Source organism: Trachypithecus francoisi, unplaced genomic scaffold (genome assembly GCF_009764315.1).
Source record: "Trachypithecus francoisi isolate TF-2019V2 unplaced genomic scaffold, Tfra_2.0 Lachesis_group8, whole genome shotgun sequence".
Classification (NCBI taxonomy): Eukaryota; Metazoa; Chordata; class Mammalia; order Primates; family Cercopithecidae; genus Trachypithecus; species Trachypithecus francoisi.
Genome location: NW_022681473.1, coordinates 6,996,945 through 7,023,772, shown reverse-complemented (window position 1 = coordinate 7,023,772; position 26,828 = coordinate 6,996,945). Strand labels below are relative to the sequence as shown.

At 42.8% G+C, this 26,828-nt stretch overlaps 1 protein-coding gene and 1 non-coding gene across 6 annotated transcripts in view; both read left to right on the top strand.

Moving 5' to 3' along the window:
• Positions 1–26,828, top strand: part of KDM2A (lysine demethylase 2A) — a 152,692-nt gene that overhangs the window by 87,516 nt on the left and 38,348 nt on the right. For all 5 annotated transcript variants that reach the window (XM_033205738.1, XM_033205733.1, XM_033205737.1 and 2 more), the window contains 5 exons: positions 12,175–12,353; positions 17,814–17,920; positions 18,661–18,754; positions 20,465–20,618; positions 22,323–22,438. In XM_033205738.1, coding sequence (XP_033061629.1) covers positions 12,186–12,353; positions 17,814–17,920; positions 18,661–18,754; positions 20,465–20,618; positions 22,323–22,438 — 639 coding nt within the window. In that variant the 5' untranslated portion in view covers positions 12,175–12,185. The remainder of the gene's footprint in view (positions 1–12,174; positions 12,354–17,813; positions 17,921–18,660; positions 18,755–20,464; positions 20,619–22,322; positions 22,439–26,828) is intronic.
• On the top strand, positions 23,928–24,034 carry LOC117081901. Its single transcript, XR_004436371.1, has one exon. It is a non-coding gene; the product is annotated as a small nucleolar RNA U13 (small nucleolar RNA).

The window sequence follows — 26,828 nt, the reverse complement described above, 5'->3', positions numbered from 1 at the left end:
AGTTCTCAATAAGCTTCCAATAAGGAATGAATCATTTTTCTACCACTTAAAGCAACTTTCTTTGCCAAATCCACAATATCTTCTATCAACTGTAGATGTTGTGATTTCTTCAAACTTATCTGAGAACCACAAGAATTGCTACATTTCTGTCACTTAGATGTAATCTTTGTATTGCATACCTACCCCATCCCAGTTAAGCTGAGTCACACAAACATAATTGTCGGTCATAAATTTGAGGAGCAATGACACAATCGCCCATATTAGGGCAATTTTCTAACAAGACATAATCCACTACAGTGAAACCTCCTTTAGCAAAATCATCCATGGTGCCCAAGCAGGGGCTTGCAGCCCATGAGCCTCAGATGCAGGCTACCACTGCTGTCACCTCTAGTTCTTCATGTCAGCCAAATGGCAGGAGGGAGCAAGTGGGCCTATTACAGTTTTAAGAGATGACGTCTCACTGTGTTGCCCAAGCTGGCCTTGAAATCCTGGACTCAAGTGATCTTCCTGCCTTAGCCTCTTGCATAGCTGGGACTGCAGGCAGGCACCACAGTGCTTGGCTAAATGATTATTCATAGTAGCTAAAATGTAGCAACCTAAATGTCTATCAATGGTGAATACATAAGCATAATGTGGTATTTCCATTCACTGGAATATTATTTAGCCTTAAAAAGGAAGGAAATTCTGATATATACTACAAATTATATGAATCTTAAGGACTTATGCTAAGTGAAATAACCCAGCTACAAAAAGACAAATAACGGCCGGGAGCGGTGGCTCAAGCCTGTAATCCCAGCACTTTGGGAGGCCGAGACGGGTGGATCACAAGGTCAGGAGATCGAGACCATCCTGGTGAACACGGTGAAACCCCATCTCTACTAAAAAAAAAAAAATACAAAAAACTAGCCGGGCGAGGTGGCGGGCGCCTGTAGTCCCATCTACTTGGGAGGCTGAGGCAGGAGAATGGCGTAAGCCCGGGAGGTGGAGCTTGCAGTGAGCCGAGATCGCGCCACTGCACTCCAGCCTGGGCGACAGAGCGAGACTCCGTCTCAAAAAAAAAAAAAAAAAAGACAAATACTGTGTAATTCCACTGACATGAATTATGTAGAGTAACCAAAATCATAGAGACAAAGTAGAATAGTGGTTACTGGGAAGAAGGGCAGTGGGGACTTAAAACAGCCATAGTTTCAGTTTTGTAAGATGAACAGAGTTCTGGAGATGGATGGTGGTAATGATTGCACATCGTGAATATATTTGGTAACACTGAACTGTGCTCCTGAAAGTGGTTAAGATAGAACATTTTATGTTTTTTATATTTTTCTACAATTTGTTACAAGTTGAAAAAAAAGAAAGTAGACTCCTGGATATAGTATTCAAATTTCTGAGCTATACAAATACGTAAGATCTTATTCAGTCATCAGTGTGTCTTTGGTTTTCTTCCTACTTCCTTACCACTTTTCCTTTCCTCAGTACTCTTCTTACTGCTACTAATGATCTTTGGAAACCCTTTGTAACCTTATATTTTCTAAATAAACCCAAGGATGAACACAAATATCTTTGCTGTGATTTAAAATAAAGCAGCAATTATATCTAACCTGATAGACCTTATCAGAAATTAACTTTTTTTTGAGACAGGGTATTGTTTTGTCACACAGGCTGGAGTTCTGTGGGGCAGTCATGACTCACTGCAGCCTTGACTTCCTGGGCTCAAGCGATCCTCCCACCTCAGCTTCCTGAGTAGCTGGGACCACAGATGGGCACCACCATGCCCAGATAATTTTTGTATTTTTTTGTAGAGATAGGATTTCACCTTGTTGCCCAGGCTGGTCTTGGAACTCCTGAGCCCAAGCATTCGGCCCGCTTCAGCCCCACGAAAATGTTGGGATTACAGGTGTGAGCCACTGTGTCCAGCCAGTGACTAACTTTCTATCCAGATTTTTTTAAAGTCTAGATTTTTTTTGTTTCTTGGATAGTTAATCATTGGCAAAATGCAGTGAAAAAGCTGATCCAGCTCTTCTTCTCAGCCTGTGGTGGAATGTTACTTCTTCAATGTCAGTTTATGTATTAGAAAGAAGTAAGCCGTTCTATCTTGTAAACTTTCTGTGATAGGATGTATTTAGTTGAGAATATGGACTCTGTAGCAAAACTGTCCCCAGCTACACTAATTGCTAGCTCTGTAATCTTGGACAAGTTACTTAAATGTGAAGTGCTTAGAATAGTGTCTGGCATATACAGTTGACCCTTGAACAATGCAAGTGCTAGAGGCACCAACCCCCAGCAAGTCAGAAATCTGCATATAACTTGGAACTCCTCAGAAACTTAACTACTGATAACCAACTGTTTACTGGAAGCCTATGGATAATGTAAACAGTTGATTAACATTTTATGTTATACATATTATATACTATATTCTTTTTTTTTTTTTTTTTTTTGAGGCGGAGTCTCGCTCTGTCGCCCGGGCTGCAGTGCAGTGGCCGGATCTCAGCTCACTGCAAGCTCCGCCTCCCAGGTTTACACCATTCTCCTGCCTCAGCCTCCCGAGTAGCTGGGACTACAGGCGCCCGCGACTTCGCCCGGCTAGTTTTTTATATTTTTTTTAGTAGAGACGGGGTTTCACCGTGTTAGCCAGGATGGTCTCGATCTCCTGACCTCGTGATCCACCCGTCTCGGCCTCCCAAAGTGCTGGGATTACAGGCTTGAGCCACCGCGCCCGGCCATATACTATATTCTTATAATAAAGTAAGAAAAAATTACTAAGTTATAAAAGAAAATATGTTTACTATTAAGATCGAAAATATATTTACTATCTTTTCATCTTCATGATGAGTAGGCTAAGGAAGAGGTGGGATTGCTTTTGCTGTCTCAGGAGTGGCAGGGATGGAAGAAAATTCATGTGTAAGTGAACCCATGCAGTTCAAACCAGTGTTGTTTAAGGATCAACTGTGCTGAGTTCTCAGTAAATGTTAGCTATTACTTTGACCATAACAATTTTATCTAAGTGCTCTGGTCCATACCCAGAGTATGAGCGCACCTCATGTTATTGCACTTTGCTTTATTGCATTTTGCAGATAGTGGGTTTTTTTGTTGTTGTTTTTTTTTTTGTTTGCTTGGTTTTTTTTTTTTTTTTTTTTTTTTACAAATTGAAGATTTCTGGCAAACCTTCATTGAGCAAGTCTGTAGCTGCCATTTTTCCAATAGCATATGCTCACTTCATGTCTGTCACATTTTCAGACCTTTTCATTATTATTTTTTAGTGGTGATCAGTGGTGTTTTTTGTTTGTTTGTTTGTTTGTTTTTAAGACGGAGTCTTACTCTGTTCCCCAGGCTGGAGTGCAGTGGCGCAATCTTGGCTTACTGCAACCTCCACCTCCTGGATTCAAGCAGTTCTCATGCCTCTGCCTCCTGAGTAGCTGAGATTACTGGCATGCACCACCATGCCTGGCTAATTTTTGCATTTTTAATAGAGATGGAGTTTCACCATGTTGGCCAGGATGATCTCAAACTTCTGACCTCAAGTGATTCACCCCTCTCGGCCTCCCCAAAGTGCTGAGATTACGGGCATGAGCCACTGTACCTGGCTGATCAGTGATCTTTGACATTACTATTATACTTGTTTCAGGGTGCCATGAACTGTATCCATATAGGAGAGCAGACTTGAAATGTTGTATGTGTTCTGACTGCTTTGCCAAATTGCTATTCCCCTGTTCTCTTTCTCTCCTCAAGCCTCCCTATTCCCTGAGACACAACAGTATTGAAATTAGGCCAATTAATAACACTACAGTGGCCTCTTAAGTGTTCAAGTGAAAGGAAGAGTCCCATGTCTCTCATTTTAAATCAAAAGTTAGAAATGATTAAGTTTCGTGTTAAAGGCATGTCAAAAGCCAGGATAGGCCTTTTACATCAAGTAGTTAACCAAGATGTGAATGCAAAGGAAAGGTTCTTGAAGGGAATTAAAAGTGCTACTCCAATGAACATGGGAATAAGAAAGAAAAATAGCCTTATTGCTGATATGGAGAAAGTTTGAGTGGTTTAGATAGAAAATTTAAACCAACTGTAACATTCCCTTAACAAACCCTAAGCCACAGTAAAGCCCTAATTCTCTTTAATTCTCTGAAAGCTGAGAGAAGTGAGGGAGCTGCAGAAGAAAAGTTTTAAGCTAGGAGAGGTTGGTTTATGAAGTTTAAGAAACCATCTTTGTAACAATGAAGTGCAAGGTAAAGCAGCAGCATATGCTGATGTAGAAGCTGCAGCAAGTTATCCAGGAGATCTAGCTAGGATCATTGATGAAGGAGGCTGCACTAAACAGCAGATTTTCCATGTAGATGAAACAGCCTTCTATTGGAAGAAGATGCCATCTAGGATTTTCGTAGCTAGAGAAAGGCAGTTGTTTCAAGGGGCAAGCTGACTCTCTTGTTAGGGGTTAATACAGCTGGTGATTTTAATTGGAAACCAAATTTACCATTCCAAAAAAGCTCATTTCCCATTCCAAAATCCTAGGGCCCTTAAGAATTATGTTAAATCTACTCTATTAATGGAACAACAAAGCCTAGATGACAGCACATCTGTTTTATAGCATGGTTTACTGAATATATTAAGCCCACTGTGGAGATCTGCTCAGGAAAAAAGGTTCCTTTCAAAATGTTACTGCTCATTGACAGTGTACCTCTTCACCCGAGAGCTCTGATGGGAATGTACAAAGAGATTAATGTTGTTTGTTGATGTTGTTGTTGTTGTTGTTGTTTTAAGACAGAGTCTCGCTGTGTCGCCCAGGCTGGAGTGCAGTGGTGCAATCTCAGCTCACTGCAAGCTCTGCCTCCTGGGTTCACACCATTCTCCTGTCTCAGCCTCCTGAGAAGCTGGGACTACAGGCACCTACCACCACACCCAGCTAATTTATTTTGTATTTTTAGTAGAGATGGGGTTTCACCATATTAGCCAGGGTGGTCATGATCTCCTGACTTCGTGATCCGCCCATCTCGGCCTTCCAAAGTGCTGGGATTACTGGTGCGAGCGACCGCGCCCAGTCTTTTTTTTTTTTTTTTTTTAATTTAAGACAAGGTCTCACTCTGTTGCCCAAGCTGGGGTGCAGTGGTACAATCACGGCTCACTGCAGGCTCAGTGTCCCTGGGCTCAGGTGATCCTTCCACCTCAACCTTTAGCTGGGACTACAAGCACATGCCAACACACCCAGCTAATTTTTGTATGTTTTGGTAGAGACACAGTTTAACGTGTTACCCAGGCTGGTTTCAAACTCCTGGGCTCAAGAGATTTGCCTGCCTCAGCCTCCCAAAGTGCTGGGATTACAAGCATGAGCTACCATGCCCTGCCTGAGATTAATATTGTTTTCATGCCAGATAACAGTATTCATTCTGTGGCCCATGGATCAAGGAGTAATTCCAACTTTAGTCTTACTATTTAAGAAATATATTTCATAAGGCTATAGCTGATATAGATAGTGATTCTGCTGGTGGATCTGGACCGAATCAATTGAAAAACATCTGGAAAGGATTCACCACTGTAGATGCCATTAAGAACATTTGTGGCCAGGCATAGTGGCTCATGTCTGTAATCCCAACGTTTTGAAAGGCCCAGATGGGTGGATCCCTTGAGGCCAGGAGTTTGAGACCAGTCTGGGAAGCATAGTGAGACCATCTCTACAAGAAATTAGCCATGGCCTGTTGCAGTGACTCAGGCCTGTAATCCCAGCAGTTTGGGAGGCCGAGTCGGGCAGATCACAAGATCAGGGGTTCAAGACCAGCCTGACCAATATGGTGAAACCCAGTCTCTACTAAACATACAAAAATTAGCCAAGCATGGTGGCATGAGCCTGTAGTCCCAGCTACTTGGGAGGCTGAAGCAGGAGAATCGCCTGACCCTGGGAGGTGGAGGTTACAGTAAGCCAAGATCGCACCACTGCACTCCAGCCTGGGCGACAGAGTTAGACTCCATCTCAAAAAAAAAAAAAAAAAAAAAAAAAAAAATCAGCCATGCTTGATGGTGTACACCTGTAGTCCCAACTATTTGGGAGGTTGAGGTGGGATGATCACTTGAGCCCAGGAATTTGAGGCTGCAATGAGCTCTGATCTTGCCACTCTGTTCCAGCCTGGGCATGAGAGTGAGACCCTGCCTCTAAAAAAAAAATTAATTAAAAAGAGCATTTGTGGTACATGGGAGGAGATCAGAATATCAACATTAACAGGAGTTTGGAAAAAGTTGATTCCCACCCTTATGGATGACTTTAAGCAGTTCAAGACTTCAGTGGAGGAAATAACTGCAAATGTGGTGAAAATAGTGAGAGAACTAGAATTAGAAATGGAGGGGAAGATGTGACTGAATTGCTGCAATCTATAATGAAACTTGAGCAGATGAGGAGTTGCTTCTTATGGATGAGCAAATAAAGAAGTTTGTTTTTTTAAGATGGAATCTACTCCTGGTGAAGATGCTGTAAACATTGTCAAAGTAACAACAAGGTATTCAGGATATTACATAAAATGAGTTTATAAAGCAGCAGTAGGGTTTGAGAGGATTGACTCCAATTTTGAAAGAAGTTCTAACATGGGTAAAATGCTATCAGACAGCATTGCATGCTACAGAGAAGTCTCTTTGTGAAAGGAAGTATCAATCCATGTTGCAAACTTTATTGTCTTATTTTAAGAAATTGTCGGCTGGGCGCGGTAGCTCACACCTGTAATCCTAGCACTTTGGAAGGCTGAGGTGGGGTGGAGCACGAGGTCAGGAGATCGAGACCATCCTGGCTAACACAGTGAAACCCCATCTCTACTAAAAATACAAAAAAAAACTAGCCAGGTGTGGTGGCGGGCGCCTGTAGTCCCAGCTACTCAGGAGGCTGAGGCAGGAGAGTGGCGTGAACCCAAGAGGCGGAACTTGCAGTGAGCTGAGATTGTGCCACTGCACTCTGGCCTGGGCGACAGAGCAAGACTCCGTCTCAAAAAAAAGAAAAAAAAAAGACATCATCAACCTGAGAAACATAGCGAGATCTTGTATCTGCAAAAAATTAAAAAATTAGCCAGGCATTGTGGCACATGCCTGTAGTCCCAGCTACTCAGGAGGCTAAGGTGGGAGGATCATCACAGCCCAGGAGTTTGTGACTGCGGTGAGCTGTGATTGTGCCAGTGCACTCCAGCCTGGGCAACAGAGCAAGACCCTGTCCCCGCCTCCAAAAAAAAGAAAAAAGGTTTACACTTCAGTGAAAGAAAAAGAAGTTGCTACATCCATCCCAACCTTCAACAACCACCACCACCCTGATCAGTCAGCAGCCCTCAACATTGAGGCAAGTCTCTCCACAAGCAAATATTATGACTCACTGAAGGCTCAGATGATTGTTAGCATTTTTAGTAATAAAGTGTTTTTAAATAAAGGTATGTACCTTGTTTTTGTAGAGACAACGCTGTTGCACACTTAATAGTCTACAGTATAACATAAATATAAGTTATGTGCACTGTGAAACCAAAAAGTTTGTATGACTTGCTTATTGGAACATTTGTTTTATTGCAATGATCTGGAACTGAACCCACAATATCTCCAAGATATGCCTATACTAAGTAGTCTAGTAATAAAAGAATACCAACCTGGGCAACATGGCAAAACCTTGTCTCTACCAAAAATACAAAAAATTAACTGGGTATGGTGGCGTACACTGTAGTCCCAGCTACTCAGGAGGCTGAGGTGGGAGGATTGCTTGAGCCTGGGAGGTAGAGGTTGCATTGAGCCTAGATTGTGCCACTGCACTCCAGCCTGGGTGAAAGAGTGAGGCCCCATCTCAAAAGGAAAAAAAGAATAAAACTTTGCTTTCCTCTACATTATTTTTTTTTTTTTTAAGAGAGAGTCGTGCTTTGTCGCCCAGGCTGGAATGCAGTGGTGCGATCTTGGCTCACTACAACCTCTGCCTCTCGAATTCAAGCGAATCTCCTGCCTCAGCCTCCTGAGTAGCTGGGACTATGGCTGCACACCACCATGCCCAGCTAATTTTTGTATGTTTAGTAGAGATAGGGTTTCACCATGTTGGCCAGGCTGGTCTGAAACTCCTGACCTCAAGTGATCTGCCCATCTCAGCCTCCCAAAGTCCTGGGATTATAGACATGAGTCACCGCACCTGCCCTCCCCTACATTCCTGAAGGAAAGCATTTACTTGTAATTTCTTAAATTATGGTTAAATACAAATAATATAAAATTTACCATCATAACCATTACATTTTTTTCTTTTTGTATAAAACATTTCATTGTCATGAACCCATTTTATTTTATTTTATTTTATTATTATTTTTTTTGAGACAGAGTCTCACTGCATCGCCCAGGCTGGAGTGCAGTGGCGCGATCTCGGCTCACTGCAAGCTCCGCCTCCCGGGTTCACGCTATTCTCCCACCTCAGCCTCCGAGTAGCTGGGACTACAGGCACCCGCCACCACGCCCGGCTAGTTTTTTTTTTATTTTTATTTTTATTTTTAGTAGAGATGGGGTTTCACCATGTTAGCCAGGATGATCTTGATCTCCTGACCTCGTGATCCACCCGCCTCGGCCTCCCAAAGTGCTGGGATTACAGGCCTGAGCCACCGCGCCCGGCCTGTCATGAACCCATTTTAAAGCATACCTGTGTAATCAAGTTTTTTCACAGTGTGCAACCATCACCACTATCTAGCTCTAGAATTTCATCACCCCAAACAAACTCCATACCATTGAGCAGTCATTCTCCGTTTTCTCCTCCACTTAACTCCTGGCAACAACAAATCTACTCTTTGTCATGGTGAATTTGTCTAATCTATGTATTTGATGTAAATGGAGCTATATAAATATGTAGCCTTTTGTGTAGGCTTCTTTGATAATGTGTTTTCTTTTTTTTTGAGATAAGAGTCTTACTGTGTTGCCCAGGTTGGAGTGCAGCGGCACGATCTCGGCTCACTGCAAGCTCTGCCTCCTGGGTTCATGCCATGCCATTCTCCTGCCTCAGTCTCCTGAGTAGCTGGGACTACAGGTGCCCACCACCACGCCCAGCTAATTTTTTGCATTTTTAGTAGAGATAGGGTTTCACCATATTGACCAGGATGATCTTGATCTCCTGACCTCATGATCCACCCGCCTAGGCCTCCCAAAGTGCTGGGATTACAGGCGTGAGCCACCGCACCCGGCTGATACAGTGTGTTTTCTTGGTGTATCCATGTTGTAGCATGTATTAGTACTTCATTTCTTTTTATGGCCAAATATTTCCTAGTATGGATCGGCCACATTTTATCCATATCATGATAAACATTTGTGTTATTTCCATCTTTCAGCTGTTTTGAATAGTGCTGCAGTGAATATTTATGTACAAGCTTTTGTTTGAACACTTTGTTTAATTCTTTTACATATATGCCTAAGAGTGGAATTGCTGAGTCATATGGTCATTATGTGTTTAGTTTATTGAGGAACTGCCCACCCAATTTTCATAGCGGCTGCACCATCTTAATATGCCCACCAGTAGATGTATGAGGGTTCCAATTTCTCTACGTTTTTGCTAATACTCATTATTTTCCATTTTTAAAATTATTGCGATCCTAGTGGGTATGAAGTAGTATTTCTTGGCAGTTTTGATTTGACATTCACTTTTTCTTTTAAAATATGAAGGGTAGGTTCTGTCCATTGCCTTATATTATTAGTTGTGTTTTGCTGTTAATATTATATATTCTGCCTTGTCTATTTCATACTGGCCATATTCTTCTCTTGGGTGTTATCTCTTATCTTTAACTAAACTATAAATTCCTTAAAGACAGGGAGTCAGGTTCTAATGCTACCTGATATATCCAGCCAGGCCAGGTGTTTGTCTTACAAGGCAGACTATATATATATATAAATTTTTTTTTTTCCTACAGCCTCTACCTCCTGGGCTCAGGTGATTCACACCTCAGCCTCCCGAGTAGCCGAGATTACAGGCACGCACCACCATCCCAGCTAATTTTTTGTATTTGTATTTTTATTTTTTTTGTTTGTATGTGTATTTTAATTTTTTTGTGTTTTTAGTAGAGGCAGTGTTTTGCTATGTTGCTCAGGCTGGTCTCCAACTCCTGGACAGAAGCAGTCTGCCCACCTTGACCTCCCAGAGTGCTGGGATTACAGACATGCGCCACTGTGCCCAGCCAGGCATACAATATTGTCAGCTTTTTATTCTCTCTCCCTTCCTTGACCACCATTTTCTGAATATTTTAGCTTATGCCTTTACCTCCGCGTGGAATTGTCCCTGTTGTATCATCTCCTGTTAGAATTCTACTTATTCTTCCCCCTCTTTTCCTAAAGCGTTTTCTGATCAGTCTAATAAAAATATGATACTTTCCTTTTGTTTTTACTGCTGCTTGAGCACCTACTTTGTGTTAAACATTTCACTCTATCGACTTTAAATCTTCACAATGGCCCACAAGGTGATATTCATTCTCCACAAGATATTCATGTTAGAGAAATTACATAACTTGTCTAAGTAGTATAGGAGCTGAGATTTAAACTTAGGTCTCAGCCAGGTGCCATGGCTCACATGTGTAATCCCAGCATTTTGGAAGGCCGAGGTGGGCAGATCACCTGAGGTCAGGAGTTTGAGACCAGCCTGGCCAACATGGCAAAACCCTGACTTCACCAAAAACACAAAAATGAGGCAGGCATGGTGGCACACAGCCGTAGTCCCAGCTACTTGGGAGGCTGAGGCACAAGCATTGCTTGAACCTGGGAGGTGGAGGTTACAGTGAGCCAAGATTTCGCACCACTGCACTCCAGCCTAGGTGACACAGTGAGACTGTTTCAAAATAAAAATAGAGAAATAAATAGGCCGAGTGCGGTGGCTCATGCCTGTAATCCTAGCACTTTAGGAGGCCAAGGCAGGCGAATTGCCTGAGCTCAGGAGTTTTGAGACCAGCCTGAGCAACACAGTGAAACCCCATCTCTACTAAGATACAAAAAGTTAGGTGGGGTGGCAGCATGTGCCTGTAGTCCCAGCTACTCTGGAGGTTGAGGCAGGATAATTTCTTGAACCCAGGAGTTGGGAAGTTGCAGTGAGCCGAGAGCACACCACTGCACCTGAGCCTGAGCGACAGAGCAAGACTCCATCTCTAAAAAATAAACAAACAAACTTAGGTCTCTTTGGCTCCAAAGCTGTTGTTTTCTCTCCACTACTATTTTCTGCTGACTCTTCTGGCCTTCTGCATTTTGTTGTAATTGTTATAGTCAACAAGAATCTGACACAGATCTTCGTGTCCGTCCTGGTGTCTTTATCATTCTATAAATATTTGTGGAATAAATGAAAAGGGGACTTTGTTCTTCATGAACTAGGATAATTATCTTCATGGGCTAGGATATTCTCGACAGGTTTGGTAAATAGCCCTGTTTAACAAAAGAATATAAATTCAAAATCAGCATATTACCCACTAAATTATGGATCCTTTATTCAAGTTTTGAGATAGATTAGGTCAACCTACATCAAATCAGTATAGCTCAGTAAGTAAGAACTTGACTCTAGAGTGAGCCTGCCCAGGTTCTTTTCCTGGTTTGTTCTATAAGTTACCTAACATCTGCTTTCTTGTGTATGAAGTGGAGATTAGTATTTAGTATTTAGCATTTAGAATTGTCAGGATTAGGCCAGGCATGGTGGCTCACACCTGTAATCCCAGCACTTTGGGAGGCTGAGGCGGGTGAATCACGAGGTCAGGAGATCGAGACCATCCTGACTAACACGGTGAAACCTCGTCTCTACTAAAAGTACAAAAAAATTAGCTGGGCGTGGTGGTGGGCGCCTGTAGTCCCAGCTACTCGGGAGGCTGAGGCAGGAAAATGGCGTGAACCCGGGAGGCAGAGCTTGCAGTGAGCCAAGATTGTGCCACTGCACTCCAGCCTGGGCCACAGAGCGAGATTCCGTCTTAAAAAAAAAAGGAATTGTTAGGATTAAATTAGACCTTAGATAAAAAATTCAGCAACAGACTGTATAGTAAACATGCATTAGGGAATAATTGTTATTATTAACATTATCCATTGTCTTTCCCATTCTGTGTGATTTGATTATGATTATGTTGAGTGAGAACTTTTTCCTTGTCTATTGAAAATAAGAAAGGATAGTATTTTTCCTTCTCCTTTTTAAAAATATTCTTACTATATTTAAGGATATTAGTGGCTTCATAGAGATGATCAGTGCATCTTTTATGGCAGGGAGTCGTCGCATGGTGGATGTCATGGACGTGAACACACAGAAAGGCATTGAAATGACCATGGCTCAGTGGACACGCTACTATGAGACCCCAGAGGAGGAGCGAGAGAAACTCTATAATGTCATCAGCCTAGAGTTTAGCCACACCAGGCTGGAGAACATGGTGCAGAGGCCCTCCACGGTTAGTGTAATCATTTTTTTCATGTTGTCATTGTCACCAAAAGGGTTGTTTTCGGCTGGGTGTTGGTAACTGATGCTTGTAATCCCAGCACTTTTGAGAGGCCAACGTGGGCAGATCGCTTGAGCTGAGGAGTTTGAGACCAGCCAGGGCAACATGGTGAAACCATATCGCTACAAAAAGTACCCCCCTGAAAGAAAAAAAAAGCTGGGTGTGATGGCACATGCCTGTGGTTCCAGCTACTCAGGCTGAGGTGGGAGGATCACCTGAGCCCAGGAAGTTGAGGCTGCAGTGACAGGTGATTGCACCACTGCATTCCAGCCTGGGTGACAGAACAAGACCCTGTCTCAAAAAATTAAAATAAAATGGGTTGTTTTTATACTGTGAACATTTATAACTTTTTGCACATACCAAGATTAAGCTGAAGGAAAACAAGATTATTTGACAAGAATAACTTGTATTTTTATAAAGATATATTGATACTGTATTTTGATAAGAATAACTGCATTTTCTGAAATCACTTAAAGTTTTGTAGGGGAGGTGAATTTTTAAATTTATTATAATTTTAAAAAAAGTTTTTTTTTTTAGAGACAGGGTCTCACAGTTTTGTCCAGGCTGACCTTGAACTCCTGGGCTCAAGCAATCCTCCCACCTTGGCCTCCCAAAGTGCTGGGTTTACAGGCATGAGCCACTGTGCCTGGGCGTGAAATCACTTAATTTTATATAGGGCAGGATTATTCTGATTTGTATCACCTGTAACTTAATATAGGACCATTGACCTTTGGACGTAACGGAGAGGAGTATTAAAATTCACCCAGCCGGGCGCAGTGGCTCAAGCCTGTAATCCCAGCACTTTGGGAGGCTGAGACGGGCGGATCACGAGGTCAGGAGATCGAGACCATCCTGGCTAACATGGTGAAACCCCGTCTCTACTAACAATACAAAAAACTAGCCGGGCGAGGTGGCGGGCGCCTGTAGTCCCAGCTACTCGGGAGGCTGAGGCAGGAGAATGGTGTAAACCCGGGAGGCGGAGCTTGCAGTGAGCTGAGATCCAGCCACTGCACTGCAGCCTGGGCTACACAGCGAGACTCCGTCTCAAAAAAAAAAAAATTCACCCTTGGGGCCAGGTGCAGTGGCTCATGCTTGGAATCCCAGCACTTTGGGAGGCCGAGGTGGGTGGATAGCCAGAGGTCAGGAGTTTGAGACCAGCCTGGCCAACATGGCGAAACTCCGTCTCTACTAAAAATACAAAAATTAGCCAGGCATGGTTGCATGCGCCTGTAATTCCAGCTACTCGGGAGACCGAGGCAGGAGAATCGCTTGAACCCGGGAGGCGGAGGTTGCAGTGAGCTGAGATCATGCCACTGCACTCCAGCCTGGGTGACAGAGTGAGACCTTGTCTCAAAAAAAAAATTCCCTCTTGACCAGGCATAGTGGCTCAAGCTTGTAATCCCAACACTTTGAGAGGCTGAGACAGAGGATTGCTTGAGGCCAGTAGTTCAAGACCAGCCTGGGGAATGTCATGAGACCCCGAAAAATAAAAATTAACATCTTTATTTATTTATTTATTATTTTGAGACAGAGTCTCACTTTGTTGCCCAGGATATAGAGTGCAGTGGTGCGATCTTGGCTCACTGCAACCTCCGCCTCCCTGGTTCAAGCAGTTCTCCTGCCTCAGCCTCCTGAGTAGCTGGGACTATAGGCCACCATGCACTGCTAATTTTTGTATTTTTTTGGTAGAGACAGGGTTTCATCATGTTGGCCAGGCTGGTCTTGAACTCCTGACCTCAAGTGATCAACCTGCCTCGGTCTCCCAAAGTGCTGGGATTACAGACATGAGCCACCACACCCAGGTGAAAGGAACTATATTTATATTAGTAATCATTGCTTATTTGGTCATGTGGAAGTACAGGAAGACAGGTGGTTAGAATTTAGCCTTCTTGTTAGCCTAGAATCGCTTGAAATCAGGAGACAGAGGTTGCAGTGAGCCATGATCATGCCACTGCACTCCAGCCTGGGTGACACAGCAAGACCCTGTCTCAAAAAATAAATAAATAAATGGTGGGGCGCGTTGGCTCAATCCTGTAATCCCAGCACTTTGGGAGGCCGAGGCGGGTGGATCACAAGGTCAGGAGATCGAGACCATCCTGGCTAACACGGTGAAACCCCGTCTCTACTAAAAAATACAAAAAACTAGCCGGGCAAGGTGGCGGGCGCCTGTAGTCCCAGCTACTCGGGAGGCTGAGGCAGGAGAATGGCGTGAACCCGTGAGGCGGAGCTTGCAGTGAGCCGAGATCCTGCTGCTGCACACCAGCCCAGGCGACAGAATGAGACTCCACCTCAAAAAAAAAAAAAGAAAAGAAAAAAAAAATTCTTCTTTCTGTGAATGAATGCATGGTAAAAAATAAATAAATAAATACTCTTACATTCTGAACCCTTCCTCTCCCCATTCAGACATGGGAGCTTACAGTGTATTAAGCAAGTACTTTATTCATTATTCTGTTAAAGGCATTCCCACAGACAACACACAGAGATGGGAGATGGTGGCTACTACATTAAGAAACGACCCACAGAAAAAAAAAAAAAAGCATCCAGGGCTTATTCAATGTTCTGGGACCAGTGGATGCTTGATTAAAATTGTTGGCTCCGTGAGCATAGAGCAGCAGGTTAACCTTAACAGTTAGTTGCACCTCGTCTTGTTTGTTTCTTCCATGTCAGTGGTGATGCTTTCTAAATACTCTCCCACAATTAACATCTGGGTATCCTCTAGACAACTGCTTCATATCATGCACAACTGTATGCATTTGTCTCAATTTGCATTATAAGGGAAGTAAGTGATCAAATACATAGATGTTGTTACAAAGCTTACCAGATACATGTTTTTTGTAACCATATTAGTGTAAAATGTTGCAATTCATATTGCTTTCACTTCTCTTTTCTTTTTCAGCCAATATTATTTAAAAGATTCCTGACTGGGCATGGTGGCTCATGCCTGTAATCCCAGCACTTTGGGGGGCCATGGCTGGTGAATCACCTGAGGTCAGAAGTTTGAGACCAGCCTGGCCAAGATGGTGGAACCCCGTCTCTACCAAAAAATACAAAAATTAGTTAGGTGCAGTGGTGGGCACCTGTAATCCCAGCTACTTGGGAGGCTGAGGCAGGAGAATTGCTTGAACCTGGGAGGCGGAGGTTGTAGTGAGCTGAGATCGCACCACAGTACTCTAGCCTGGGTGACAGAGCAAGACTTTGTCTCAAAAAAAAAAAAAGATTTCTGTACTCTCACATTATTTCAAAATGGTAAAAGTGGCCGGGCGCGGTGGCTCAAGCCTGTAATCCCAGCACTTTGGGAGGCCGAGACGGGCGGATCACGAGGTCAGGAGATCGAGACCATCCTGGCTAACACGGTGAAACCCCGTCTCTACTAAAAAATACAAAAATTAGCCGGGCGAGGTGGCGGGCGCCTGTAGTCCCAGCTACTCGGGAGGCTGAGGCAGGAGAATGGCGTGAACCTGGGAGGCGGAGCTTGCAGTGAGCTGAGATCCGGCCACTGCACTCCAGCCTGGGCGACAGAGCGAGACTCCGTCTCACAAAAAAAAAAAAAAAAAAAGGTAAAAGTGTTTACATTTAATCCTTATAACATATCTGTGAAGTAATTATCTTAGTTTTGTGTGTGTGTGTGGTTTTGGGTTTTTTATTGAGACAGTCTTGCTCTGGTTGCCCAAGCTGGAGTACAGTGGTGATTGTAGCTTACTGCAGCCTCAAACTCCTGGGTTTAAGCAAACCTCACATCTTAGCCTCACAAGTAGCTAGGACTATAGGCACATGCCACCATACCTGGCTATTTTTAAATTTTATTTATTTATTTAATTTTTTTTTTTTTTTTTTTTTTGAGACGGAGTCTTGCTCTGTCGCTCAGGCTGGAGTGCAGTGGCGGGATCTCAGCTCACTGCAAGCTCCGCGTCCCGGGTTCACGCCATTCTCCTGCCTCAGCCTCCCGAGTAGCTGGGATTACAGGCGCCCGCCACCTCGCCCGGCTAGTTTTTTGTATTTTTTAGTAGAGACGGGGTTTCACCGTATTAGCCAGGATGGTCTCGATCTCCTGACCTTGTGATCCACCCGTCTCGGCCTCCCAAAGTGCTGGGATTACAGGCTTGAGCCACCGCACCCGGCCTAATTTATTTTTTTGAGACAGAGTTTCGCTCTTGTTGCCCAGGCTGGAGTGCAGTGGCACGATCTCGGCTCACCAGAACCTCAGCCTCCCAGGTTCAAGCAATTCTCCTGCCTCAGCCTCCCGAGTAGCTGGGATTATAGGCATGCGCCACCATGCCCAGCTAAGTTTTTTTTTTTTTTTTTTTTTTTAGATGGAGTCTCGCTCTGTTGCCCAAGCTGGAGTGCAGTGGCACAATCTCTGCTCACTGCAAGCTCCACCTCCTGGGTAGACGCCATTCTCCTGCCTCAGCCTCCCGAGTAGCTGGGACTACTGGCGCTTGCCACCATGCCTGGCTAATTTTTTGTATTTTCAGTAGAGACATCGTTTCACCATGTTAGCCAGATGGTCTCGATCTCCTGACCTCGTGATCCACCGCCTTGGCCTCCCAAAGTGTTGGGATTACAGGCGTGAGCCACCATGCCCAGCCTAATTTTGTATTTTTAATAGAGATGGGGTTTCTCCATGTTGGTCAGGCTGGTCTTGAACTCCCAACCTCGGGTGATCCGCCTGCCTCGGCCTCCCAAAGTGTTGGGGATTACAGGCGTGAACCACTGCAACTGACTTGTGTTTTATTGTGAAGAGCTAGGTTCTCACTGTGTTGCCCAGGTTGGTCTTGAACTCCTGGGTTCAAGTGATCTTCCCACCTTGGCCTTCCAAAGCTCTGGGATTTCAAGCGTGAGCCACTGTGCCTGGTCTGTCTTAGTTTTATAGATGAGTTCCAGGGCCTTATATAGTCTTGAAAAGACATGACAGACCTGGAGCTTCTTATTCCTAAGCTGGTAGTTTCTATAGCACATTGTCAATGCAAGGCTACCAATCCATGCTGGATTTTTTTTTTTAAACCTAACTTTTGGCATCTTAATTGTTCTAACAATGGTATATATTTTGCTGAGTTTATAGATACCTTCCAGACAATACCTTTTACTGGATTAAAAATAAAACAAATTATATGAGTATTGACATAGAAGAGAGTTCATAGTTATACACTATTGCATCATTAATGATTCCATTTTGACTAGTTCTGTCTTTACTATTATCATTTGATGGAATGATGAATCTTTATTCTCATATAACAATTATTTCTAGGATGGTTGCCTAGTAATCCTAAGATTCGCCAACAAATTGTTTTAATTTGCTTACAATTATAGTTTTTTGTTGTGTATTTTAAGAAATTCTGCTTTTCTTGACTTTAAAATTATCTTTGACCCCAACCTTTCCCTTGGAGCCCAAGTGTTTCCTCCTTCTATTTAAAGGTGGATTTCATTGACTGGGTAGACAACATGTGGCCAAGGCACTTGAAGGAAAGCCAGACTGAATCAACAAATGCCATCTTGGAGATGCAGTACCCTAAAGTGCAGAAGTAAGTGAAACGCCCTGCATCTTCCTCCGCGTGCTGTGGGAGACCAAAGTAATGGCAAGGATTTGCTTCTCCCTTAAAAGCTTTGCTGTGTCCTAAAGATTAAAAAGATGGGCCGGGCGCGGTGGCTCAAGCCTGTAATCCCAGCACTTTGGGAGGCCGAGACGGGCGGATTGCGAGGTCAGGAGATCGAGACCATCCTGGCTAACACGGTGAAACCCCGTCTCTACTAAAAATACAAAAACTAGCCGGGCGAGATGGCGGGCGCCTGTAGTCCCAGCTACTCGGGAGGCTGAGGCTGGAGAATGGCGTAAACCCGGGAGGGGGAGCTTGCAGTGAGCTGAGATCCTGCCACTGCACTCCAGTCCGGGCAACAGAGCGAGACTCCACCTCAAAAAAAAAAAAAAAAAAAAAAAAAAAAAAAAAAGATTAAAAAGATGAATTATTTGAAGATTAGACTTCACAGTTCCACAAGGAAGAGTGTATATGAGCAAACCATAGCACACAACCACATGGTTAAAGGAAAAAAAAACTTAACATTTTAGTCAATAGGGTAGAAAAAAAAAGAAAAAAAAACCTTTTTCTGATAATGTGATGACTTGAAAATGCATTGCTTTTTCTCCTTCTGGAACTTGATTAGATGGAAGATAAAGGGAGTATACAAGAGGAGAGTATGGCATTTTGGTGGGGCAGATGTACTTTCTCCCATCGGTACACTAATGCTGCTGCTTTTTTTGGGTCAGGTACTGTCTAATGAGTGTTCGAGGCTGCTATACTGACTTCCATGTGGACTTTGGTGGTACCTCTGTTTGGTATCACATCCATCAAGGGGGAAAGGTATGGTCATCGTTGTGATAGGGGTTGGCATCTGAAGTTGGTTCTATGACTTCGCTTCAGTTCATGTGTGCTTAATGTACCCTGGAAATGAATCTGTTAGGGAATTGTCCCCATTCATATCTGGAAAGAATTATAGATTAGTTTACCTTCTTGGCTAGTGTTCAGTAGAAATTAGTATTCATCTCGTTCACTATCATTACACCATTGGCACGGCACTTAGTAAATCTCAAGAATCCTGTTTATAGATTCCTGAATCAGAGTTCTCCAAATAAATAGTGGAAGGGAACACGAATTTTGGATAGATTCACTGTGAAATCAGCAAATTAAGATCTAAACCACCTTTCCCTCTATGTAGCCTTTGGTCTGAAATGTGGCCAGAGGAAGCCTTTAAGTTCTTTTTGAGGATGTAAATAGGTTATGAAGGATTATCTTTATTCATTCAGTTATATTCCAGTTTGTGAAAATGCTTCTGAATGCTATATGAGAATGGAAATCTAGAATTAATACCCAAGGTTTATAGTATTATACTGTCGTTACTCTTTTTTCTCTTACTTGCAGTGAATGCATTTGTAAGAGAAAAGTAGAACTAGAATGAGAACAGATAATGCCTTACTTAAAACATGAGGTCTTGGCTGGGCACGGTGGCTCACACCTGTAATTCCAGCACTTTGGGAGGCTGAGGCGGGCAGATCACCTGAGATCAGGAGCTCGAGACCAGCCTGACCAACATGGAGAAAGCACGTCTCTACTAAAAATACAAAATTAGCCAGGCGTGGTGGTGCATGCCTGTAATCCCAGCTACTCGGGAGGCTGAGGCAGGAGAATCACTTGAATCCAGGAGGTGGAGGTTGCGGTGAGCTGAGATCGCACCATTGCACTCTAGCCTGGGCAACGAGAGAGAATCTCTGTCTCAAAAAAGAAACAAACAACAACAACAACAAAAACAAAAAAACATGAGGTCTTTTCCGGGCACAGTGGCTCACGCCTGTAATGTAGCACTTTGGGAGGCCAAGGTGGGCGGATCATAAGGTTAGGAGATTGAAAACATCTTGGCCAACATGGTGAAACCCCATCTCTACTAAAAATATAAAAGTTAGCTGGACGTTGTGGTGCATGGCTGTAGTCCCAGCAACTCTGGAGGCTGAGGCAGGAGAAACCCTTGAACCCAGAAGGCAGATGTTGCAGTGAGCCAAGATCATGCCACTGCACTCTAGCCTGGACTACGAAAAAAAGTCTTAAGCAGAACAACTGTCTCCAAATCCAAAAGTCATTTTGTTTACTTCGGATCCCTTTAAGCCCTGTTGATCTTAGTTACTATCTTGGACAAAACAACCTGAGCCAGTCTCTTGAAGATACTGTGCCTAATTAACTGTGCTACTTAGGACTCTGGAGGCCAGACAGTCAGAGGTGTTTAAGGGACTGCCTAGGTAATGAGATGAATGTCTCCCTTTTCTCTGAGTCCTGGATGGGTTCTGGATTTTATAGTCAAACCCCAGGGAAGCCTTAATACTGTTGTATCAAGTGGAGGATAAGAAAGATCTACTGCTTTGGACCTTCTAAGGTTTACCAAATAGTCAAGTTCTATAGGCTGGGAAAATTGCTTGCCTTTCTTCTACCTGGTGGTCTTCATTTTGTACCTGTTTATCAGTTGAGGGAGACGACTGGGTCATGTCAATGGCTGTTAACAGACTAAAGTTTTTTAACTCACAGGTCTTCTGGCTCATCCCCCCTACAGCCCACAACCTGGAGCTGTACGAGAATTGGCTGCTGTCAGGGAAACAGGGAGACATCTTTCTGGGTGACCGAGTATCAGATTGTCAGCGCATTGAGCTCAAGCAGGGCTATACCTTCGTCATTCCCTCAGGTAAGCAAAATGGGAACAGTGGGTTATTTAGCCACTTTTTTTCTTAATGAAAAAGAAATTGATGGATTACCACCAAGGATAGTTACGATGCTGGGGTCTGCAGAAAAAAACAGTGTTTCTTCCTGTCATGATGGAGTAGATGCTGAGGTTTTGTTTGTTTTGTTTTCAGTTTGAAAAGGCAGTGGCGGCCGGGCGCGGTGGCTCAAGCCTGTAATCCCAGCACTTTGGGAGGCCGAGACGGGTGGATCACGAGGTCAGGAGATCGAGACCATCCTGGCTAACACGGTGAAACCCCGTCTCTACTAAAAAATACAAAAAACTAGCCGGGCGAGTTGGTGGGCGCCTGTAGTCCCAGCTATTCGGGAGGCTGAGGCAGGAGAATGACGTGAACCCGGGAGGCGGAGCTTGCAGTGAGCTGAGATCCGGCCACTGCACTCCAGCCTGGGCGACAGAGCGAGACTCCGTCTCCAAAAAAAAAAAAAAAGAAAAGACAGTGGCTTTCCAATAAAGTATGTTAAGAATTGCCAGCAGAGGCTTTTCAGACATACACGTTTGGGATCTGCATTAGCCCTAGTAATTTAGAATCTCTATAGATCTATCTGCAGGTGATACACAATCTATGTTGAAGAGCTGCCTAATATTCTAGGGAATGACTGTGAAGGCTGGAGTGCTCAAGTCAGGGATGTTTTTGATCAAGTCATTAAATCAAAGTAAGTGCTTATAAAGATCACAGATTTTGGAGTCACAGACCTCTTAGGATTCTGACTATGCATTTACCTGCTAGATACTACACTTAGAGCAAATAATTAAATCTGTTTCTCATTTTGTTATAAGGAATATAAATGAGAACACATGTAAACCAAACTTATCCAGCCTACAGGCCACAGGCCTCATGCAGCCCAGGATGGCTTTGACTGTGGTCTAATGCAAATTCATAAACCTTCTTAAAACATAATGAGATTTTTTTTTTTTTTTTGCAGTTTTTTTCAAGGTTGTCAGCTGTCATTAGTATTAGTATATTTTATTTTATTTATTTATTTATTTTGAGATGGAGTCTCACTCTGTAGGCCCAGGCTGGAGTGCAGTAGCGCAGTCTTGGCTCACTGCAACCTCTGCCTCCCAGGTCCCGGTTCAAGCAATTCTCCTGCCTTAGCCTCCCGAGTACCTGGGATTACAGGAGCGCCCCACCATGCCCAGCTAATTTTTGAGTTTTTACTAGAGATGGGGTTTCACCATGTTGGCCAAGCTGGTCTTGAACTCCTCACCTCATGATCCACCCACCTCGGCCTCCCAGATTGCTGGGATTATAGGCATGAGCCACCGCATCTGGCCATGTTAGCATATTTTATGTGTTGACCAAGCAATTCTTCCATTGTGGCCCAGGGAAGCCAACAGATTAGACAGCCCTGAATTGTAAACTGTCTTGTACAGAGCCTGGTTTATAGTTGGTGCTCCAGTAAACGTTTATTATGTGCTAAGCATTTGATGTGCATTTTCTCATTTAATGCTCATGAGCAACCATAAGAAGTATTATTTATCCTGGTTTTATATAGGAAATTGAGGCTTTGAGAGATTAACTTGACAAACCACTGAGAAGCAGAATCAGAGTGAAGAGTGTGATCTAGGGGTCTTATACTAGTTCTCTGAGAGAGACTTACTGTAATGTGTGTTTTCAGCCAATGCCCTCTGTTCCCTTTCTTCTAGGCTGGATTCATGCTGTGTATACTCCTACAGACACGTTAGTGTTTGGGGGCAATTTTTTGCATAGCTTCAACATCCCTATGCAGTTAAAAATATACAACATTGAAGATCGGACACGGGTAAGTAATCTTATATAACAGTTGGATGTGAAGAGGTTTACTTCAGTTAAGATAGATGTTACAAGAGATTCATTCATGGTTTGTCAAAACTTCCATTTTTCTTTCAGTTAAAATGCAGTGTTGACATTTTGGGAACACACAAAATTTTAAATTTAATATATATATTTTTAAAGGCAGAATCTTGTTCTGTTTTCCAGGCTAGAGTGCAGTGGCGTGATCATGGGTGACTGCAGCCTCAACCTCCCAGGCTCAAGCATCCTTCTGCCTCAGCCTCCCAAGTAGCTGGGACTACGGGCGCACACCACAGCTGACTAATTTTTTATTTTTTTCATAGAGACTTGGTCTTGCTGCATTTCTCAGACTGGTCTAGAACTCCTGGTTCAAGCAGTCCTCCAGCCTCAACCTCCCAAAGTGCTGGGATTACAGGTGTGAGCCACTGCGACTGGCCAAATAAAAATTTTGACACGATTTACATACTTAATTTTGAGGATTCCAATTCTGTGAGGTTTTTGGTATCTTGGAGTTTTCTTTCCTTTTTTTTTTTTTTCCTTAATTTTTTAGCCAACACCATAGTGAATGGGAGAAAAGTAACATTTTTTTCTTTTGATTTTTGGGACACAGTCTCACTCTGTTGCCCACACTGGTGTGCAGTGGCACAGTCATGGCTCACTGCAGCCTCAACCTCCCCGGGCTCAGTTGATCCTCCCACCTCAGCCTCCCAGGTAGCTGGGACTACAGGCACACGCTACCACACCCAACTAATTTTTTTGTATTTTTTGGAGATGGGTTTTTGCTGTGTTGCCCAGGCTTGTCTGGAACTCTTGGGCTCAAGTGATCTGCCCTCTTTGGCCTCCTAAAGTGCTGAGATTACAGGTGTGAGCTACTGCATCCAGCAGTATCTTGGATTTTTATAAGGCCAGACATGGACCTCTGGTAATCTTTTGAGCCATGTGTTTCATTTTTATGCTCACAGAATAATTTCGTGTAATGGGGCTTAACTCAAGTTTTAGAACTTTAAATTCATGTATCTTTTTCTACACTGATGACTATACTCAAAGCATCTTACTTTAATTATATAAATGTATATACTGTTTTTCTCAACTGGGATTTTAAGAGAGAATTAAGCCCAAAATAAAATAATTTGTGTATCTTATTTTCTCAGTTTTCCCTAGGATGATACACAGCTGATACCATTCTAGAGGCATAGAAAAAAGTTAATTTATTATATACAATGGATACCTCAAGGCAAGAGTTGACAAACTTTTTCTGCAAAGGACCAGATAGTAAATATTTTAGGCTTCGTAGGTCATAAAGTATCTGTTGTGACTGTTTAACCCTACTTTGTAGCATGAAATACTTAAACAAATGAATATGGCTCAAATAACACAAAATTTTATTCATAGACACTGAAAGTTGAATTTCACATAACTTCAACATGTCACAGAATACTCTTAAATTTTTTTTCAACCATTTAAAAATGTAAAAAGCGATCCTTTTATAGTTCATGATCATGATTAGGTGTTCGTGCACGTGTGTGAAAGATGCCACCCTTGAACCTTGTTACTATTAACACGTCAGCACATTACCTGTCTGACCCGGAAAAAAAAAAAAAAGGTAAAAAACACTCTTAGTTCACAGGAATCATAAAAAGAGGCAGCAGGCCAAATCCACTAAGTGTTGTTTGCTGGCTAGCCTCCATCGTAGAGAATGAGGGCTTATTTTTTAGCAGAATTGTAATTGGTAAGGGCTGAATCATATATGAAAGTATAGATGATACTGGGATTAAACAGCAATTAGAATATTTGGGGGTTGCGATGTTTGTAAGTTACTCTCAAGTAGCTTAGCAGAATACTAAGCTAATATGAAGATCAGCAAACCTGGGGAAATGTTAACAGTTGGAGAATTGCAGAGAAGAGCGTAGAAGTATTAATGGTACTGCTCTTGAAACTTTTTGGTAGAATTAAAAGTATTAAAAATTTAAAAATAGCAATTAATGAAGAATTCACAACTCTTTTTTTTTTTTTTTTTTTTTTTTGAGACGGAGTCTTGCTCTGTCACCCAAGCTGGAGTGCACTGGCCAGATCTGAGCTCACTGCAAGCTCCACCTCCCGGGTTCACGCCATTCTCCTGCCTCAGCCTCCCGAGTAGCTGGGACTACAGGCGCCCGCCACCTCGCCCGGCTAGTTTTTTGTATTTTTTAGTAGAGACGGGGTTTCACCATGTTAGCCAGGATGGTCTCGATCTCCTGACCTTGTGATCCGCCCGCCTTGGCCTCCCAAAGTGCTGGAATTACAGGCTTGAGCCACCGCGCCCAGCCGAAGAATTCACAACTCTTATAAGGAATGGTTACTGAGCTATGTACTGCGATAATAGTAAACCATTATGGTGCCTATTTTGCAAAATTTATTTTGGTGTAGGAGCTACTTATCACTATATACACCATTGGTATTATTGTTGGAGTTACAGGAATTGCCCTACTAGTAGAATTAAGATAGGAAGCCAGTGCTTCTTCAAGACATTTTATAAAAGTACATTTCTGTTTATTTGTTAAGAGTAACAAAAGTACAGGCACAGGGGCTCATGCCTGTAATCCCAACCCTTTGGGAGCCCAAAGTGGGAGGAGTACGTGAAGCAAGGAGTTTGAGACTATCCTGGGCAACAAAGCCGGGTGTGGTGGCGCATGCCTGTAATCCTAGCTACTGGAGAGGCTGAGGTGAGAGGATTGCTTGAACCCAGGAGTTCCAGGTTGCAGCGAGCTATGATGGTGCCACTGTACTCCAGCCTGGGTGGAAGAGTGAGACACAGTCTGTTAATTAAAAAAAAAAAAAACGTTGTCTATTCTAAAGCAGGTAAGTATTCTAAAATAGGGAAAATGTTTCAAAAGAGAAAAAATGTATAATTCCATAGTAAAATACTCCCATTTAACTCTCTGTCATTCTTAGAGGTAATTATGTACCCATTTTAAGATTCAGTCTGAAAATTAGCTTTTAGAGTGCGTTCCCTTTTTGTGGCTAAAGATGGCTCATACCTGGGGCTTAACTGGTTCAGTTTCAGGGAAGAAAAGGAATATATATATTCAGTAACATAAAGTGAGCACCTTATCCCTGCATGAAGAGTTTTCTGCATAAAGAGAAGAAAAATAAGAGAAAAAAAAAAAAGGCCGGGCACAGTAGCTCACACCTGTAATCCAGGCACTTTGGGAGGCCGAGGCGGGCAGGTCACCTGAGGTCGGAAGTTGAGATCAGCCTGACCAACATGAAGAAACCCTGTCTCTACTAAAAATACAAAATTAGCCAGGTGTGGTGGCACATGCCTGTAATCCCAGCTACTTGGGAGGCTGAGGCAGGAGAATTGTTTGAACCCGGGAGGCGGAGGTTGCAGTGAGCCGAGATTGCACCATTGCACTCCAGCCTGGGCAATAAGAGCGAAACTGTATCTCAAAAAATAAATAAATAAATGGAAAAAAGAGTCCTACAAACTCTTAACTGGGAAAAACTCATCTTGATTTATCTGATTCCTAGACTTTATCAAAAATTTCAGTGTCTAATCATTGTTTTTCTATTTTTTCTAAGAATGGCTTTTTAAATTTCAAATAAAATCTTTCTGTAGTCCCATAAAATTTCATTGTTTCGTATATTTGTACACACAGCAATTTTTTATTGCTTTCCATACCAACTTTTTATGTGAAAATATCAACCTGGCATTCATTTGATATGTTACTAATCTCTATAAAGTTATAAAAATCTCTATAAAGTTACGACAATGTATAGGGAATGCTTTACCAAAGAAATACAAAGCGTATTGCAAACAAGACAATGTTCTGGTCACTTTTGCCATACCAATGTAGAAATTTACTGTTACTTAAGTGTTGGTAATTATTCTAATAGTGCTTAAAGGCTCAATAATTTTATAATGGGGAGTTTTAAAAATTCTTTCCAAAAAATGCTAACCCAGTCTTACAAATTGATATGCAGCATAAGTAAAATGTAATGAGGTCAGGTTGGGTATGTGGTATCTCTTGGCTATAATTAATACAGTCTTATAAGTTACAAGCAAAAACTCAAAATTTTAATGCCTGTATTTCATATTTTCTTCCTTTTTTCTTTCTTTTTTATTTATTTATTTATTTTTGACACAGGGTCTCACTCTGCTGCCCAGGCTGGAGTGCAGTGGCATGATCTCAGCTCATTGCAGCCTCAACCTCCTAGGCGCAAGTGATCCTCCTGCCTCGGCCTCTTAAGTAGCGGGGACCACAGATGCACACCACCACACCTGGCTAATTTTTTTTTTTTTTTTTTTTGTGGAGATGAGGTTTTACTAAGGTGCCCAGGCTGGTCTTGAACTCCTGGGTTCAAGCAATCCTCCGGCCTCAGGCCCCCAAAGTCTTGGG